The sequence below is a fragment of the Numida meleagris genome, unplaced genomic scaffold (assembly GCF_002078875.1).
Source record: "Numida meleagris isolate 19003 breed g44 Domestic line unplaced genomic scaffold, NumMel1.0 unplaced_Scaffold244, whole genome shotgun sequence".
Lineage (NCBI taxonomy): Eukaryota > Metazoa > Chordata > Aves > Galliformes > Numididae > Numida > Numida meleagris.
Window position 1 is genome coordinate 116,274 of NW_018364243.1, and position 12,879 is coordinate 129,152.

Sequence of the window (12,879 nt, forward strand, 5' to 3'; positions counted from 1 at the left end):
GGGCACCCTCTGTTTTGGGTGGGGGGGGGATGATGGTGATGACAACCACCTCGTCCCCTCCCCCTTGGTGACGCTGCCCCTCCTCTCTTTTCCAACAGGGCCCTATGGGACCCCGCGGCCCCCCCGGCCCCACTGGCGCACCTGTAAGTACCTGCAGCCCCCTGGGCTCTTGGGGGCGGCTCTGGTTGGGCGTCCCACCTCCCCCCGCAATGTCACCCTCTGTGCCCTCTCCCCCCCTTAGGGTCCCCAAGGATTTCAAGGCAATCCCGGTGAGCCCGGCGAACCCGGCGCTGCTGTGAGTGTCCCCCCCTTGTCCTCACTTCTGTTCCCCTTTGTGTGCCCCCTCCCAGCTGGGGGCTGTCCCTCCTCCCCCCCCCGCCTCACCGCTGCCTCTCTGTCCCTTGTAGGGTCCGATGGGTCCCCGGGGACCTCCGGGACCACCTGGGAAACCCGGTGACGACGTGAGTCCCCCCTGGAACAGCGGAGCTGAGCGCGGGCAGCTCAGTGCACTGATGCCCCCTGGCCCCATTTCGAGTGCTGCTTCCTCTCCATTAAAACCCCATTGTTTCCCTGCAGGGTGAGACAGGCAAACCCGGCAAATCCGGCGAACGTGGCCCCCCCGGCCCCCAGGTGAGGCAGCACTGGGCTGAACGCAGCCATCGCTGCCCCCAACCCTTTTTCTCTCCCCCCCTTACCCCCCCACCTCAAGTTCACCCCTAACCCTGTTTCTCCCCGCAGGGCGCTCGTGGCTTCCCTGGGACTCCCGGTCTCCCCGGAGTGAAAGGCCACCGAGTGAGTGCCCCCCACCCCACATTGTTCCCCCATCACTTATATCCCACTGTGCCCCCCCTAACATTATTTCTGCCTCTCTCCTTTCCCCCCCAACCAGGGCTACCCCGGTTTGGACGGTGCCAAAGGAGAAGCGGGGGCTCCCGGAGCCAAGGTGAGTGGGGGGCAACCACCTGCGTGGCGTGGGGGTGTGTACCCCCACCCCGAGGCTCATCCTCTCTCGACCCTTTTTCCCATATAGGGTGAATCTGGTTCCCCGGGTGAGAACGGCTCCCCCGGCCCCATGGTGAGTGCGGGGGGTGGGGATAGGGGAAATTGAGGCACAGAATGGGGGGACGGACCCCATAACCTCCGCACTGAGCCTGACCTGACGCTGTGTCCCCTCCACCTCGGCAGGGACCCCGAGGGCTGCCTGGAGAGAGAGGACGTCCCGGCCCCTCCGGTGCTGCGGTGAGTGTGACAATGGCCCTATGGCACGGGGCTGTGGGGGGGGGGGATCAGGGTGCTGTGACCCCCACTGTGACTGCTGTCTCTCCCCAGGGTGCTCGTGGCAATGACGGTCTCCCCGGCCCTGCTGGACCCCCTGTAAGTATAGGGCTGCTTTGACCCCGCACCCCAACGTTCTGCTGAATCCCACAGGGGATCTCTGGGAGCCCACCCAGCCTGGGCAGCCCACCCACACTCTCCTCTCCCCCCAGGGACCTGTTGGCCCTGCCGGAGCCCCCGGCTTCCCCGGAGCCCCCGGTTCAAAGGTAAGCAATGAGCAGGGGGACATGGGGTGGATTTGGGGGACAAACTGAGGCACGGTGCCCCGTCTCACCCCACTTCTCTCCCCATAGGGTGAAGCTGGCCCCACTGGAGCACGGGGTCCTGAGGGTGCCCAAGGACCCCGCGGCGAATCTGGAACCCCCGGCTCTCCCGGCCCCGCTGGCGCACCCGTAAGTGTCCCCACTGCGTGTCACATCCGTGGGATGCCCCATCCTCATGGCAGCCCCCTTGGCTTGGAGCTGTGGGGATGGGGACATGGTGGGGAGGTTAGGGGGGGATCCAAGCAGTGGGGGGGTTGTCCTGTGTTTGGGGATGGGGAAACTGAGGCACAAGGTGAGAGATGTCTCACTGTTGTTCTTTTAGGGTAACCCAGGGACTGATGGCATCCCCGGTGCCAAGGGCTCAGCGGTGAGTATGGACCAGGGTGGGAATGAGGGAGGGGTCCCAGAGCCCCTGGGGTGGAGCTGGGGTGGGGGGACACGTGGGGATGCTGGGAGTCATAAGGATGCTGAGGGATGGGGGATGTTGGGGGGGTGGAAAATGAGGGGGTGCTGGGGGGCATGAGGGACATGGGGGAGATGCTGGGGGCACTGAAGGTGCTGTAGGGGGTGTGGGGAAATGCTGCGGGGTATGGGGGGGATACTGGGGTGTGTGTAATGCATGTGGGATGTGGGGACGCTGGGGGTCGTGGGGATGCTGGGGGTCACTGGGAGATGCTGGGGGCACGGGTGGTTGTTGGGGAGTGTGGGATGCATGTGGGGGATGTGGGATGCTGGGGGACATGGGGATGCTGGGGACACTGGGGGCATGCTGGAGGATATGGGGGAGTGCGGGGTGTACTGGGGGACAGGAGATGCTGGGGGCCATGGGGTCATGGGCAGGATGCTGTGTAGTGTGGGTGGATGCAGGGGAAGTGGGATGCTGGGAGCCATGTGGACACTGGGGGACATGGGGCCACGCTGTGCCCCCCCCCAATGGCTGCTGTCTGCCTGCAGGGTGCCCCAGGCATTGCAGGCGCTCCAGGATTCCCCGGCCCACGCGGCCCCCCCGGACCCCAAGGTGCCACCGGACCCCTGGGACCCAAGGGACAGACGGTAAGAGACCCCCTGAGACCCCACATGGGGACTGCGGGCATGGCCCCGCCCACTGCCAGATGACCCCGCCCACTTTGGAAATAGCCCTGCCCAATTTGTCACAGGCCCCTCCCACCACGCCACAGGACACGCCCCTGTGCAGGAGACCCCCCCCCATTGTGGGTCACTCCCTGTCCCCTCCCCAGGTGCCTCTGGGTCACCCCCAGGGGACCTTCTTCTGGTCCCAAAGGGGACACTGGGGATGGGATGGGGTAGGAATGGGGATGGGATGAGATGGGTACGTGGGTAGGTACAGGGACAGGAAAGAGGATGAGCATGAAGATGAGGAAAGGTCTGGGGACAGGGATGGGGATAGGGTTGAGGATGGGGGGAATGGGGGATGGGAAAAAGGGATGGGGACAGGGAATAAGATGGAGATTAAGAAGGGGACGGCTGTGGCTAGGGGTTGAGATGGGATGGGGACATGGCTGGGGATAGAGGGAGACAGGAGTAGGAGGGATGGGCACAGGAAGAGGGATGGAGACAGGGATACAGATGGGGATGAAATGGGGACAGTGATGGAGTGGAGATAGAGATGGGAAAAGGACTAGGGAGCAGGAAAGGGGAGGGGGGACAGGGACCGTGTGGGGACAGGTGGAATGGAGACAGGGATGGGAACAGCGTGGGGACAGGGATTGGATGGGGACAAGGATGCAGATGGGGGTGAAGACAGGGATAGGGACAGGAAAAGTGCTGGAGGGAGAGATGGGGATGGGGATGGGAATGAGGCCAGGAATGGAGTAGGAATTGGGGTGGGGACAGGGCTGGGGTTGGAACGGGGACAGCGATGGGGACACTCAGACCCCATTGCCCACCGCCCTCTCTTCCCCCAGGGCGAACCCGGCATCGCAGGCTTCAAGGGTGAACAAGGACCAAAGGGTGAGACGGTGAGTTCTGGGGGGGCCCATCCAGCCCCCGCCATCCGGGGAGGACCCCGCTGCGGGGCCGCGTCTCTAACGAACCTCTTCCCCTAACGAGGCCCCTCGAGGGGCAGCGTCCCCCCTCCTGCAGCGGGGGGTGGAGGGGGAACAATAGGCTCTGTGTTAGGGCCGCGCTGTGCCCCCCCCCTCGGCCCGGGGGCCGGGGACATTCCCCCATCGCTTCATTAACCAACCTCAATGCGTGGGGCCGCTTCCCGCTGCGGGGCCGCTGAGCCCCGGCGCCGTCGTGACATGCGGCACCGTGTGGACCCCCGGAACCTGGGGCTTTGGTAGGGGGAGAGCTGCGAGCTGAACCCCACCCCCCCCAACCCGTCCTGGTTTGCTGTTCTGACCCCTTTTCCTCCTCTTCCTCAGGGACCCGCAGGACCCCAAGGTGCCCCCGGGCCGGCTGGCGAGGAAGGCAAGAGAGGAGCTCGTGGTGAACCTGGTGCCGCTGGCCCTGTGGGCCCCCCCGGAGAAAGGGTGCGTGCCCCCCGTTGGCAAAGTGCTGCCCCCCACCTTAAAAAACAAACAAACAAAAAAAAACCCAACGACCAACCCTGACGTTGCCCCTCTTCTTCCTCCATAGGGCGCACCCGGCAATCGTGGATTCCCCGGGCAGGATGGGTTGGCTGGACCCAAGGTGGGACCTCGTGGTTATGGGGGGGCCCTATAGGGGGTGCCGACTCCCTGCACCCCCCAACCTGTGCCCCCCTCCCACCCTACGCAGGGTGCTCCAGGTGAACGTGGCCCCGCTGGTCTCGCCGGTCCCAAAGGTGCCAGCGGTGACCCCGGACGTCCAGGAGAGCCCGGGCTGCCCGGAGCGAGGGTGAGAGCTGGGGGGGCACAGAGCCTGCTCCCCTTGGGGGGGTGGGAGTGCTGGGGGGGGCTAAGGTGGGGCAGAGGGATGTGGGGTGGTGGTGGGGGGCTGCTGGGGTCAGCGAGGAGGGGTTTTGGGGACAGTTCAGGGGTTTTGTGGTTGGTCAAGGGGCATTTGGGGTTGGTTAAGAAGCATTTAGGGTTGGTTAAGGAGATTTGAGGTTGGTTAAGGAACATTTGGGGTTTGGTTAAAGAAGATTTGGGGTTTGTTACGGAACCTTTGGGGTTGGTTCAGGAGCTTTTGGGGTTGATTCGTTTGGTGTTAGCCCAGCTGCGCTTTGGGATGAAGGTGCTCATTGGGGTTGGTTCAGGTGCTCTTTGGCGCTAATCAGGATGCACTTTGGCATTAGCTAAGATGCACTTATGGGTAGTTGCACTACAACTAACCCCACCTGCACCATATTTGGGGTGCAGGTCCTCTATGGGGTGAGTTAGGATGCGTTTGGGGTTACCAAAGATGCTCTTTGCGGTGAGACTCTCCCCGGGGTCACTGAAGATGCTCCTTAGGGGCACACAGCCCCCAGGGCCCTCATCCTGGCCCCATTTCAGCTCTGGAGCTGGGCGGGACAGGGGCTCCCAGTGTATCCCTCCCCCATTTGGGGGCCACCCGTTGCAGCCTCCATTGCTTCCTTCCCCCACAGGGTCTCACCGGCCGCCCCGGAGATGCGGGACCTCAAGGCAAAGTCGGTCCGACTGTAAGTGATGCTCCATGGGGTGGGGGAGTGGGGGCTGGGGATGGCAGCTGTGACCCACGCTGATGTTCCCCTCCCCATATAGGGTGCTCCCGGCGAGGATGGCCGCCCCGGCCCCCCTGGCCCGCAAGGTGCTCGTGGGCAGCCCGGTGTGATGGGTTTCCCTGGTCCCAAAGGCGCTAATGTGAGTATTGACCGTTTTCTGCCCCAAAACGGAGCTGCGAAGGTCAGCCCGGGTGTGATCCCGTCCTCTGTCCTCCCTGTAGGGTGAGCCTGGAAAAGCCGGAGAGAAAGGACTGCCCGGCGCCCCAGGGCTGCGGGTGAGCTCCTTCTGCCACTCTGACCCCATAAAATCAGCTTTTGGGGTTTCCCCTGCACCGTGCCCTGTGTGTGGATGGGGAAACTGAGGCACAGGGCTGAGCGCCGGGGATTTCTCCTCTGCAGGGTCTTCCTGGCAAGGATGGGGAGACAGGAGCTGCCGGCCCCCCCGGACCCGCTGTGAGTGTCATTGCTGCTCCATTTGGGGAGGGATGTTTGAGATGTGGGGCTGGGGGGTGCAGCCCCCTGGATCTGGGCAGAAGACCACCCTAAGTGTGCTGGGGATATGGGGTGGGCAAAACCCCCGGTGTTGGAGTGCTGGGATTTTGTGTTCCAGCCTCCCCACCCCGGTGTGATTTTGATTTTGCCCAAAATCTTGGGGTGGGTGAGGGGCTGCAAAGGGGCTGAATCTGGGGAGGGGTCTCAGAGCCATCACTGCTGTCCTTCCTTTAGGGTCCTGTGGGTGAGAGAGGAGAGCAAGGAGCTCCCGGTCCCTCTGGTTTCCAGGTGAGCGGGGGCACGCAGGGGGGGTTGGGGTGATGCAGGTGGGCACCCCTCTAACACCACTCCTTGTCCTCAACCAGGGACTGCCCGGACCACCAGGTCCCCCCGGGGAGAGTGGCAAACCCGGAGACCAGGTGAGGCCAATTGTCCCTGGGCTGCAAGCGGGGCCTTAGCCCCTTTCTGACCCCTCCAGTGCTGACCCCCTCCAGTGCTGACTCCTGGCTCTTCCCACCTCTCTGCAGGGAGTTCCTGGAGAAGCTGGTGCCCCAGGTCTTGTTGGTCCCAGAGTGAGTATTGCTCAACCCCCGCTCGGGGACAGGGCTCCTTCTGTCCCATGGAAGGTTTTGGGGGCCCAGGGGGGGAGTGGAATCCAACCACCCTCACCAGAACCATTGGACCCCGAAAGTTCCAGCATCTCAGTGTCCCTTCTCCTCCCAGTTCACCCCAGTCCCACCTGGGATGGATGCGCTGCCCTCCATCCTGAGGACAACGCTGTTGTGCCCCTCCCCGCGGCCTCGGGGGGCTTCTCTCTAACTCTGTCCCCTCCCCCCCATAGGGTGAACGTGGATTCCCCGGTGAACGCGGCTCTCCCGGTGCCCAAGGGCTGCAGGGTCCCCGCGGGCTCCCCGGAACGCCCGGCACCGACGGACCCAAGGTGGGTGACACAGGTTGGTGGCACAGTGCCACCACCACGGACCCGTGATGCCATGAGAACCCCAATGACCACATCCTTGTTCTGCTTTTAGGGTGCAACCGGTCCGGCTGGCCCCAACGGCGCCCAGGGTCCCCCAGGGCTGCAGGGAATGCCCGGTGAGAGAGGAGCAGCTGGCATTGCTGGCCCCAAGGGTGACCGGGTAAGGTGATGCATCCCATGAGTGTCCTGAGTGGCATCGGGTCTCAGCTCGGCTCACGCTCATCCTGTCCCGCAGGGAGACGTCGGTGAGAAGGGACCTGAGGGAGCTCCGGGCAAGGACGGCGCACGTGTAAGTGGGACGTGGCCATGGGGTGGGCTGACGAAGGATGCTCACGGCGACCGCGTCCTCATCTGTCTCTTTCCCATAGGGTCTGACGGGTCCCATTGGCCCCCCTGGCCCCGCTGGCCCCAACGGCGAGAAGGTGAGAGCGGCACCGCGGAGCCCCACAGTGCGCCCCATGGGATGCCTCCAGCACCTCCACCTCTCCATCCTTTCTTTTCCAGGGTGAATCCGGCCCTCCTGGTCCATCTGGTGCTGCCGGTGCCCGTGGTGCTCCCGTAAGCACAATGCCTGCAGCCCCTGGGTGACCCTAACCTTCACCCTAAACCCCCATCCCCTTATCAACCCCCCCCATCTCTCCCCATTAGGGTGAGCGTGGCGAGCCTGGTGCCCCTGGTCCTGCTGGATTTGCTGGCCCACCGGTGAGTGTTCCACCCCAAAGCCCCCATCACACACCCCACGTCCTCACCCCACTCACAGTGGCTGCTGTCCCCATCAGGGTGCCGATGGACAACCCGGTGCCAAAGGCGAGCAGGGAGAGCCTGGACAGAAGGGTGATGCCGGCGCTCCCGGTCCCCAGGGTCCCTCCGGTGCACCTGGCCCTCAGGTACAGCCCCAAAATGGGGGCAAAACCCCAAATTTGGGGCGTCACAGCCCCAGTGCAGGCGGTCACATTGCAGCTCCTGTTTGTATTTCTAACCTGTTTTTCTCTCCCTCCCAGGGTCCAACTGGTGTCACTGGTCCCAAAGGAGCTCGCGGGGCTCAGGGTCCCCCTGTGAGTACCAGGGGAGTGGGCTGCAGGATGGGGAAGGGGTGGCCGTGGGGCTGAGCTGTGTCTGAGCCATGTTTCTCTTCTCCATCTCTTCTGACTTCCTGATTTCCTCCCCAGGGAGCCACAGGATTCCCTGGAGCTGCCGGCCGTGTGGGACCACCTGGCCCTAATGTGAGTCTGAGGGGTTCTGGGATTGCCCCCACCTGGGGTTTGGGTGCTGCCTGCCCTGTGCTGCGTGTTGGAGGAAGCACTGTGTCCCTATATGGACATATGGGGGTTTCCTCCTCGGGTCTCTGGTGCTGGCTTTTGGCCATTCCGGTGATGGAAAAGGATTCTTCTAAGGATTTCCAAACCTGGGACCCCAACCAAGCAGCACTGGGATGTGGGTGGCAAAGATGGAATGGCCACCTCTGGTTTGCACTGACGCTGCTTTCCTTCCCCTTAGGGTAACCCAGGCCCCCCCGGACCCCCTGGCTCTGCTGGCAAAGACGGCCCCAAGGGTGCTCGTGGCGATGCCGGCCCTCCTGGCCGTGCTGGTGACCCTGGACTCCAAGGCCCCGCCGGCCCCCCCGGCGAGAAGGGTGAACCCGGCGAGGACGGCCCCGCGGTGAGGATTTTGGGGGGCACCTCCCTCTGTGCATCCCCCTGCTGCCGTTGTGCTGGGTCTGATCCCCCTCTCTGCCTCCCCGCAGGGTCCTGACGGCCCCCCCGGTCCTCAAGGCTTGGCAGGACAGCGTGGTATCGTGGGTCTCCCAGGACAGCGCGGTGAGAGAGGCTTCCCTGGACTGCCAGGGCCATCGGTGAGTGGGTCACTGTCATTTGGGTGCCCTGAATCCTATGGGGTGCGGAAATGTGGGGGCCGTGATGCTCAGGAGCCCATCTCAGGGGTGGCCAGCCCCTTGGCGCAGCCCGTGGGGTTTCCAGGTTGGTGGCTGGGGTTTTGCAAAGCTCCTTTTCCCCACCAGGAGCCGCTGGTGCAAGGCTTAAAGCCGGGGCAGGAAAACCATCGCTGGTTATTTGTTGTGGAGGGGTCTGGAAGCCGTAAAAAAAAAAAAAAAGGGCAAGGGGCTGCGCTGGGGTCTCTCCCACTCATGCACATTTTTCCCCTCGTTTAGGGCGAACCTGGAAAGCAAGGAGCACCTGGCTCTGCAGGCGACCGAGGTCCCCCCGGCCCCGTGGGCCCCCCCGGGCTGACAGGTCCCGCCGGCGAACCCGGGCGCGAGGTGGGCGAAACCCCGGCAACATCACGGCGGCACCGGGCACCACCGACCCCGTGGCACAGCTCTGCTCCCGGAGCTCCCCGGCGTCTTTTCTCCAGCGTTGCAAGGAGACTTTGCACAAATCCTGCTGCACCCCAGGGTTATAACATCCTCTTTTCCTCCTAGGGCAACCCTGGTGCTGACGGACCCCCTGGCAGGGATGGTGCAGCCGGCGTGAAGGTGAGCTTGCCGTGCACTCCCCGTTGGTGCTTGCAGTCCCCGTGCTGAAAGCCACGGGGTTTGGCACAGATCTGACCTCCTCACCGTCTGCACTCAGGGCGATCGCGGTGAGACCGGCCCCGTGGGTGCCCCCGGTGCTCCCGGAGCCCCCGGCGCTCCCGGCCCCGTTGGTCCCACTGGCAAACAAGGAGACAGAGGCGAGACGGTGAGTGCTGGCGCGAGGGTGTGGAGCTTAGGGTCTCATTATGGCTGAAAATCCGCCGGGGTTCCCCCCGAGGTTTGTTCCTTGCAGCAGTGCTCCAGCTGAGAGCATTTGAAGATGCTGTGAGGCACCAGCAGCTGCTGGTGGTCACTGTTGCCAGGAACTGGGGTGCAGCACATGGGGCTGGTTCAGACACCCCTAAAATCCCAAATTCACGGCTTCGGGGTGGTGCTTCAGGTCGCTGACACCTTCTGATGCCCTTTTCTCTCCCCGCAGGGTGCACAGGGGCCCATGGGTCCCTCTGGTCCTGCTGGAGCTCGAGGAATGCCGGTGAGTGCTGCTGAGCCCATTGGCGCATCCCACGTGCAGTCTGCGGGGCGTCCTGGGCAGGGGTCTGCCACCCTGAGCCCGACACGGCCCCGTCCCCACTTCTAGGGACCCCAAGGGCCTCGTGGTGACAAAGGTGAGACGGGAGAGGCTGGAGAGAGAGGGCTGAAGGGCCACCGCGGCTTCACCGGTCTGCAGGGTCTGCCCGGACCACCTGTAAGTTGGTTTGGGGAGCGCTGAGCCCCCCCGTAGGATGCGGTTCCTTCGGGGTCTCTGCGGCCACCGAGGCTCTGCCAGGGCCCACCTGCTGGCCACAGAGCTGTGACCACCCCGGCTTCCTCCTCAGGGCCCTTCTGGAGACCAAGGTGCTGCTGGTCCCGCTGGTCCCTCCGGTCCCAGAGTAAGTCCTGGCAGCGGCACTTGGGGCGGTGAAAGGGGAAGGAGCAGCAGTGCCCTCCCCGGGCAGCTCCAGCTTCTATTCGCTTCTGATTGCTCGTTAGCACCAGGAGCTAATGGCTCCCTATCGCCTCCCCTGCCCTGAGGCCTCGCAATGACTTGACTAACCCATTTTGGGGCTGTCTCCTAGGGTCCCCCTGGTCCTGTCGGCCCCTCTGGCAAAGACGGCTCCAACGGCATGCCCGGCCCCATCGGTCCTCCCGGTCCCCGCGGACGGAGCGGTGAACCTGGCCCTGCGGTGAGTCCTGGTGCGGGGAGGCAGGGAATGGGGTCCAGCTCGCAGAGCAGCCCGTCAGGATCACATCTTCCTCCCATAGGGTCCTCCTGGAAACCCCGGTCCTCCTGGTCCTCCCGGCCCCCCGGGCACCGGCATCGACATGTCCGCTTTCGCTGGACTGGGTCAGACAGAGAAGGGCCCTGACCCCATCCGCTACATGCGGGCGGACGAGGCGGCCGGGGGCCTGCGGCAGCACGACGTCGAGGTGGACGCCACGCTCAAGTCCCTCAACAACCAGATCGAGAGCATCCGCAGCCCCGAGGGTTCCAAGAAGAACCCAGCCAGGACCTGCCGCGACATCAAGCTCTGCCATCCCGAGTGGAAGAGCGGTAAGAGCTCCGTGTCTGCCTCTCCCTCCTCCCCTCTCCCCCGAAGAAGAGCATCCCCAGCATCCTTGCACTGACCTGCAGCCAGGTTGGATATTAGGAAAGATTTCTTCTCCAAAAGAGCGGTTGGGCGCCGGATGGGGCTGCCCAGGGAGGTGGGAGAGTCGCTGTCCCCAGAGGTGCTGGAGAACCGTGGAGATGTGGCACTTGGGAACATGGCTTAGTGGGCACGGTGGGGATGAGGCAGCGGTTGAACTTGATCTTAGGGGTCTTTTCCAGCCTTAATGACTCCTAGACTTCCCCAGCCCCATGAACATTCCCTTTGTCCTCCCCGCTGCAGGAGATTACTGGATTGACCCGAACCAGGGCTGCACCTTGGACGCCATCAAAGTTTTCTGCAACATGGAGACGGGCGAGACCTGCGTCTACCCAACCCCCAGCAGCATCCCCAAGAAGAACTGGTGGACCAGCAAGACAAAAGACAAGAAGCACGTCTGGTTTGCGGAGACCATCAACGGCGGTTTCCACGTAGGTGTCCTCTTGGAGGATTGACTCTACCTGAGGCGTCTTTCCTTGGGGTTATGTTGATGGATATATTTGAATGAAGTATATTTGAATGAAGTTTTAGAGGGCTGCTTTGAAGGTGTAGAGTTGGGTCAGTTTAGCTCCACAAATCAAAGGAAAAGGATGGGATGGAGCAGCTGAGCTCCCCCGGTTTGTTTGGCCCAGAAAAGATGAGCATGAGGGGAGGCCTCACGGCCCTACAGCCCCCTATGGCCCTACAGTTCCTCATGGGCCTACAGGGTGTTAGGAAGAGGTTCTGCCCTAGAGGGTGTTGGGCACGGAACAGGCTCCCCATGGCAATAGGCACAGCCCCGAGATGCTGGAGCTCAGGGAGTGTTGGGACACCGCTCTCAGACGTAGGGTTTGGGTTTTGAGTCAGGTCCTGGGTGACCTGATCCACAGGGGGCAACCAGACCATGGGTGGGCTTTAAGGACCCTTCCAACCCAGCCATTCCATGGTTCCGTGATCTTTAAGGACCCTTCTAACCCAACCATTCTGCGATTCTATTGGTTTTATGATCTTTAAGGACCCTTCCAACCCAAACCACTCCGATTTTTTCAGCCATCTGGGAACCTGAAGTACGGAAGTCCGCTCAAAAAGCGCCTGAGAATAAGGTGGCACGTGATGCCCGCAGGTTTTAACTCCTCACCTCTTCCCTCCAGTTCAGCTACGGCGATGAGAACCTGTCTCCCAACACCGCCAGCATCCAGATGACCTTCCTCCGCCTCCTGTCCACCGAGGGCTCCCAGAACGTCACCTACCACTGCAAGAACAGCATCGCCTACATGGACGAGGAGACGGGCAACCTGAAGAAAGCCATCCTCATCCAGGGATCCAACGACGTGGAGATCAGAGCTGAGGGCAACAGCAGGTTCACGTACAGCGTCCTGGAGGACGGCTGCACGGTAGGTTGCTGGGTGCCTGCAGAAGAAAGGGGGAGGTGGGGTTGAGGCGGTAGGGCCGGAGCAGCTGGCAGCATCCCTGCCCTCTTCTTTCTCCCCAGAAACACACTGGCAAATGGGGCAAGACGGTCATCGAGTACCGGTCGCAGAAGACCTCGCGCCTGCCCATTGTAGATATTGCACCTATGGACATTGGCGGAGCCGATCAGGAGTTTGGCGTGGATATTGGCCCAGTCTGCTTCTTGTAAAAAGAGTGGTTTTATTTGTGTGTTTGTTGGTTGTTTGTTTGTTGTTGTGTTGTTGTTGTGTTTTTTTTTTTAAAAAAAAAAAAAAAAAGGAATCCAGCCCAATACCGTAAAAGAAAACCAATCCCACCCCAAGGACCCGTACTTTCCGATCACAACTTCTGCACTGAATGGCTGGCACGACCCCCGCGCTCCGCGTGGGACCACCGCCTCCCTCCAGCGCCGTCCCTGGGCAGACTGCGAAGTAAAACCACGGGCTTATTTATTTATTGCCTTCCTGGAAGGCCTATTTCTTTAGGTCGGGTGGAGGTGGGAATCGATCTGGCAGGTACGACGGCCCCTCCCCACAAAGGGATCTGGCAAACGCAGGTATCGCGAATCCCCCCCCCCG

General features: G+C 62.6%; 1 protein-coding gene across 1 annotated transcript in view; it reads left to right on the forward strand.

Annotated features, from left to right (window-relative positions):
- The window catches only part of COL2A1 (collagen type II alpha 1 chain), a 28,803-nt gene extending 15,930 nt beyond the window's left edge, over positions 1 to 12,873 (forward strand). The window contains exons 8-53 of the mRNA XM_021382428.1: positions 99 to 143; positions 242 to 295; positions 408 to 461; positions 577 to 630; positions 739 to 792; positions 890 to 943; positions 1,031 to 1,075; positions 1,186 to 1,239; positions 1,330 to 1,374; positions 1,488 to 1,541; positions 1,629 to 1,727; positions 1,921 to 1,965; positions 2,553 to 2,651; positions 3,524 to 3,577; positions 3,986 to 4,093; positions 4,200 to 4,253; positions 4,341 to 4,439; positions 5,131 to 5,184; positions 5,267 to 5,365; positions 5,448 to 5,501; positions 5,626 to 5,679; positions 5,953 to 6,006; positions 6,084 to 6,137; positions 6,246 to 6,290; positions 6,560 to 6,658; positions 6,750 to 6,857; positions 6,933 to 6,986; positions 7,066 to 7,119; positions 7,202 to 7,255; positions 7,346 to 7,399; positions 7,477 to 7,584; positions 7,699 to 7,752; positions 7,867 to 7,920; positions 8,195 to 8,356; positions 8,442 to 8,549; positions 8,865 to 8,972; positions 9,135 to 9,188; positions 9,286 to 9,393; positions 9,667 to 9,720; positions 9,826 to 9,933; positions 10,064 to 10,117; positions 10,304 to 10,411; positions 10,491 to 10,779; positions 11,117 to 11,304; positions 12,004 to 12,246; positions 12,345 to 12,873. Coding sequence (XP_021238103.1) covers positions 99 to 143; positions 242 to 295; positions 408 to 461; positions 577 to 630; positions 739 to 792; positions 890 to 943; positions 1,031 to 1,075; positions 1,186 to 1,239; positions 1,330 to 1,374; positions 1,488 to 1,541; positions 1,629 to 1,727; positions 1,921 to 1,965; positions 2,553 to 2,651; positions 3,524 to 3,577; positions 3,986 to 4,093; positions 4,200 to 4,253; positions 4,341 to 4,439; positions 5,131 to 5,184; positions 5,267 to 5,365; positions 5,448 to 5,501; positions 5,626 to 5,679; positions 5,953 to 6,006; positions 6,084 to 6,137; positions 6,246 to 6,290; positions 6,560 to 6,658; positions 6,750 to 6,857; positions 6,933 to 6,986; positions 7,066 to 7,119; positions 7,202 to 7,255; positions 7,346 to 7,399; positions 7,477 to 7,584; positions 7,699 to 7,752; positions 7,867 to 7,920; positions 8,195 to 8,356; positions 8,442 to 8,549; positions 8,865 to 8,972; positions 9,135 to 9,188; positions 9,286 to 9,393; positions 9,667 to 9,720; positions 9,826 to 9,933; positions 10,064 to 10,117; positions 10,304 to 10,411; positions 10,491 to 10,779; positions 11,117 to 11,304; positions 12,004 to 12,246; positions 12,345 to 12,491 — 3,855 coding nt within the window. The 3' untranslated portion in view covers positions 12,492 to 12,873. The remainder of the gene's footprint in view (positions 1 to 98; positions 144 to 241; positions 296 to 407; positions 462 to 576; positions 631 to 738; positions 793 to 889; positions 944 to 1,030; positions 1,076 to 1,185; positions 1,240 to 1,329; positions 1,375 to 1,487; positions 1,542 to 1,628; positions 1,728 to 1,920; positions 1,966 to 2,552; positions 2,652 to 3,523; positions 3,578 to 3,985; positions 4,094 to 4,199; positions 4,254 to 4,340; positions 4,440 to 5,130; positions 5,185 to 5,266; positions 5,366 to 5,447; positions 5,502 to 5,625; positions 5,680 to 5,952; positions 6,007 to 6,083; positions 6,138 to 6,245; positions 6,291 to 6,559; positions 6,659 to 6,749; positions 6,858 to 6,932; positions 6,987 to 7,065; positions 7,120 to 7,201; positions 7,256 to 7,345; positions 7,400 to 7,476; positions 7,585 to 7,698; positions 7,753 to 7,866; positions 7,921 to 8,194; positions 8,357 to 8,441; positions 8,550 to 8,864; positions 8,973 to 9,134; positions 9,189 to 9,285; positions 9,394 to 9,666; positions 9,721 to 9,825; positions 9,934 to 10,063; positions 10,118 to 10,303; positions 10,412 to 10,490; positions 10,780 to 11,116; positions 11,305 to 12,003; positions 12,247 to 12,344) is intronic.
- Positions 12,874 to 12,879: the final 6 nt, after the last annotated feature.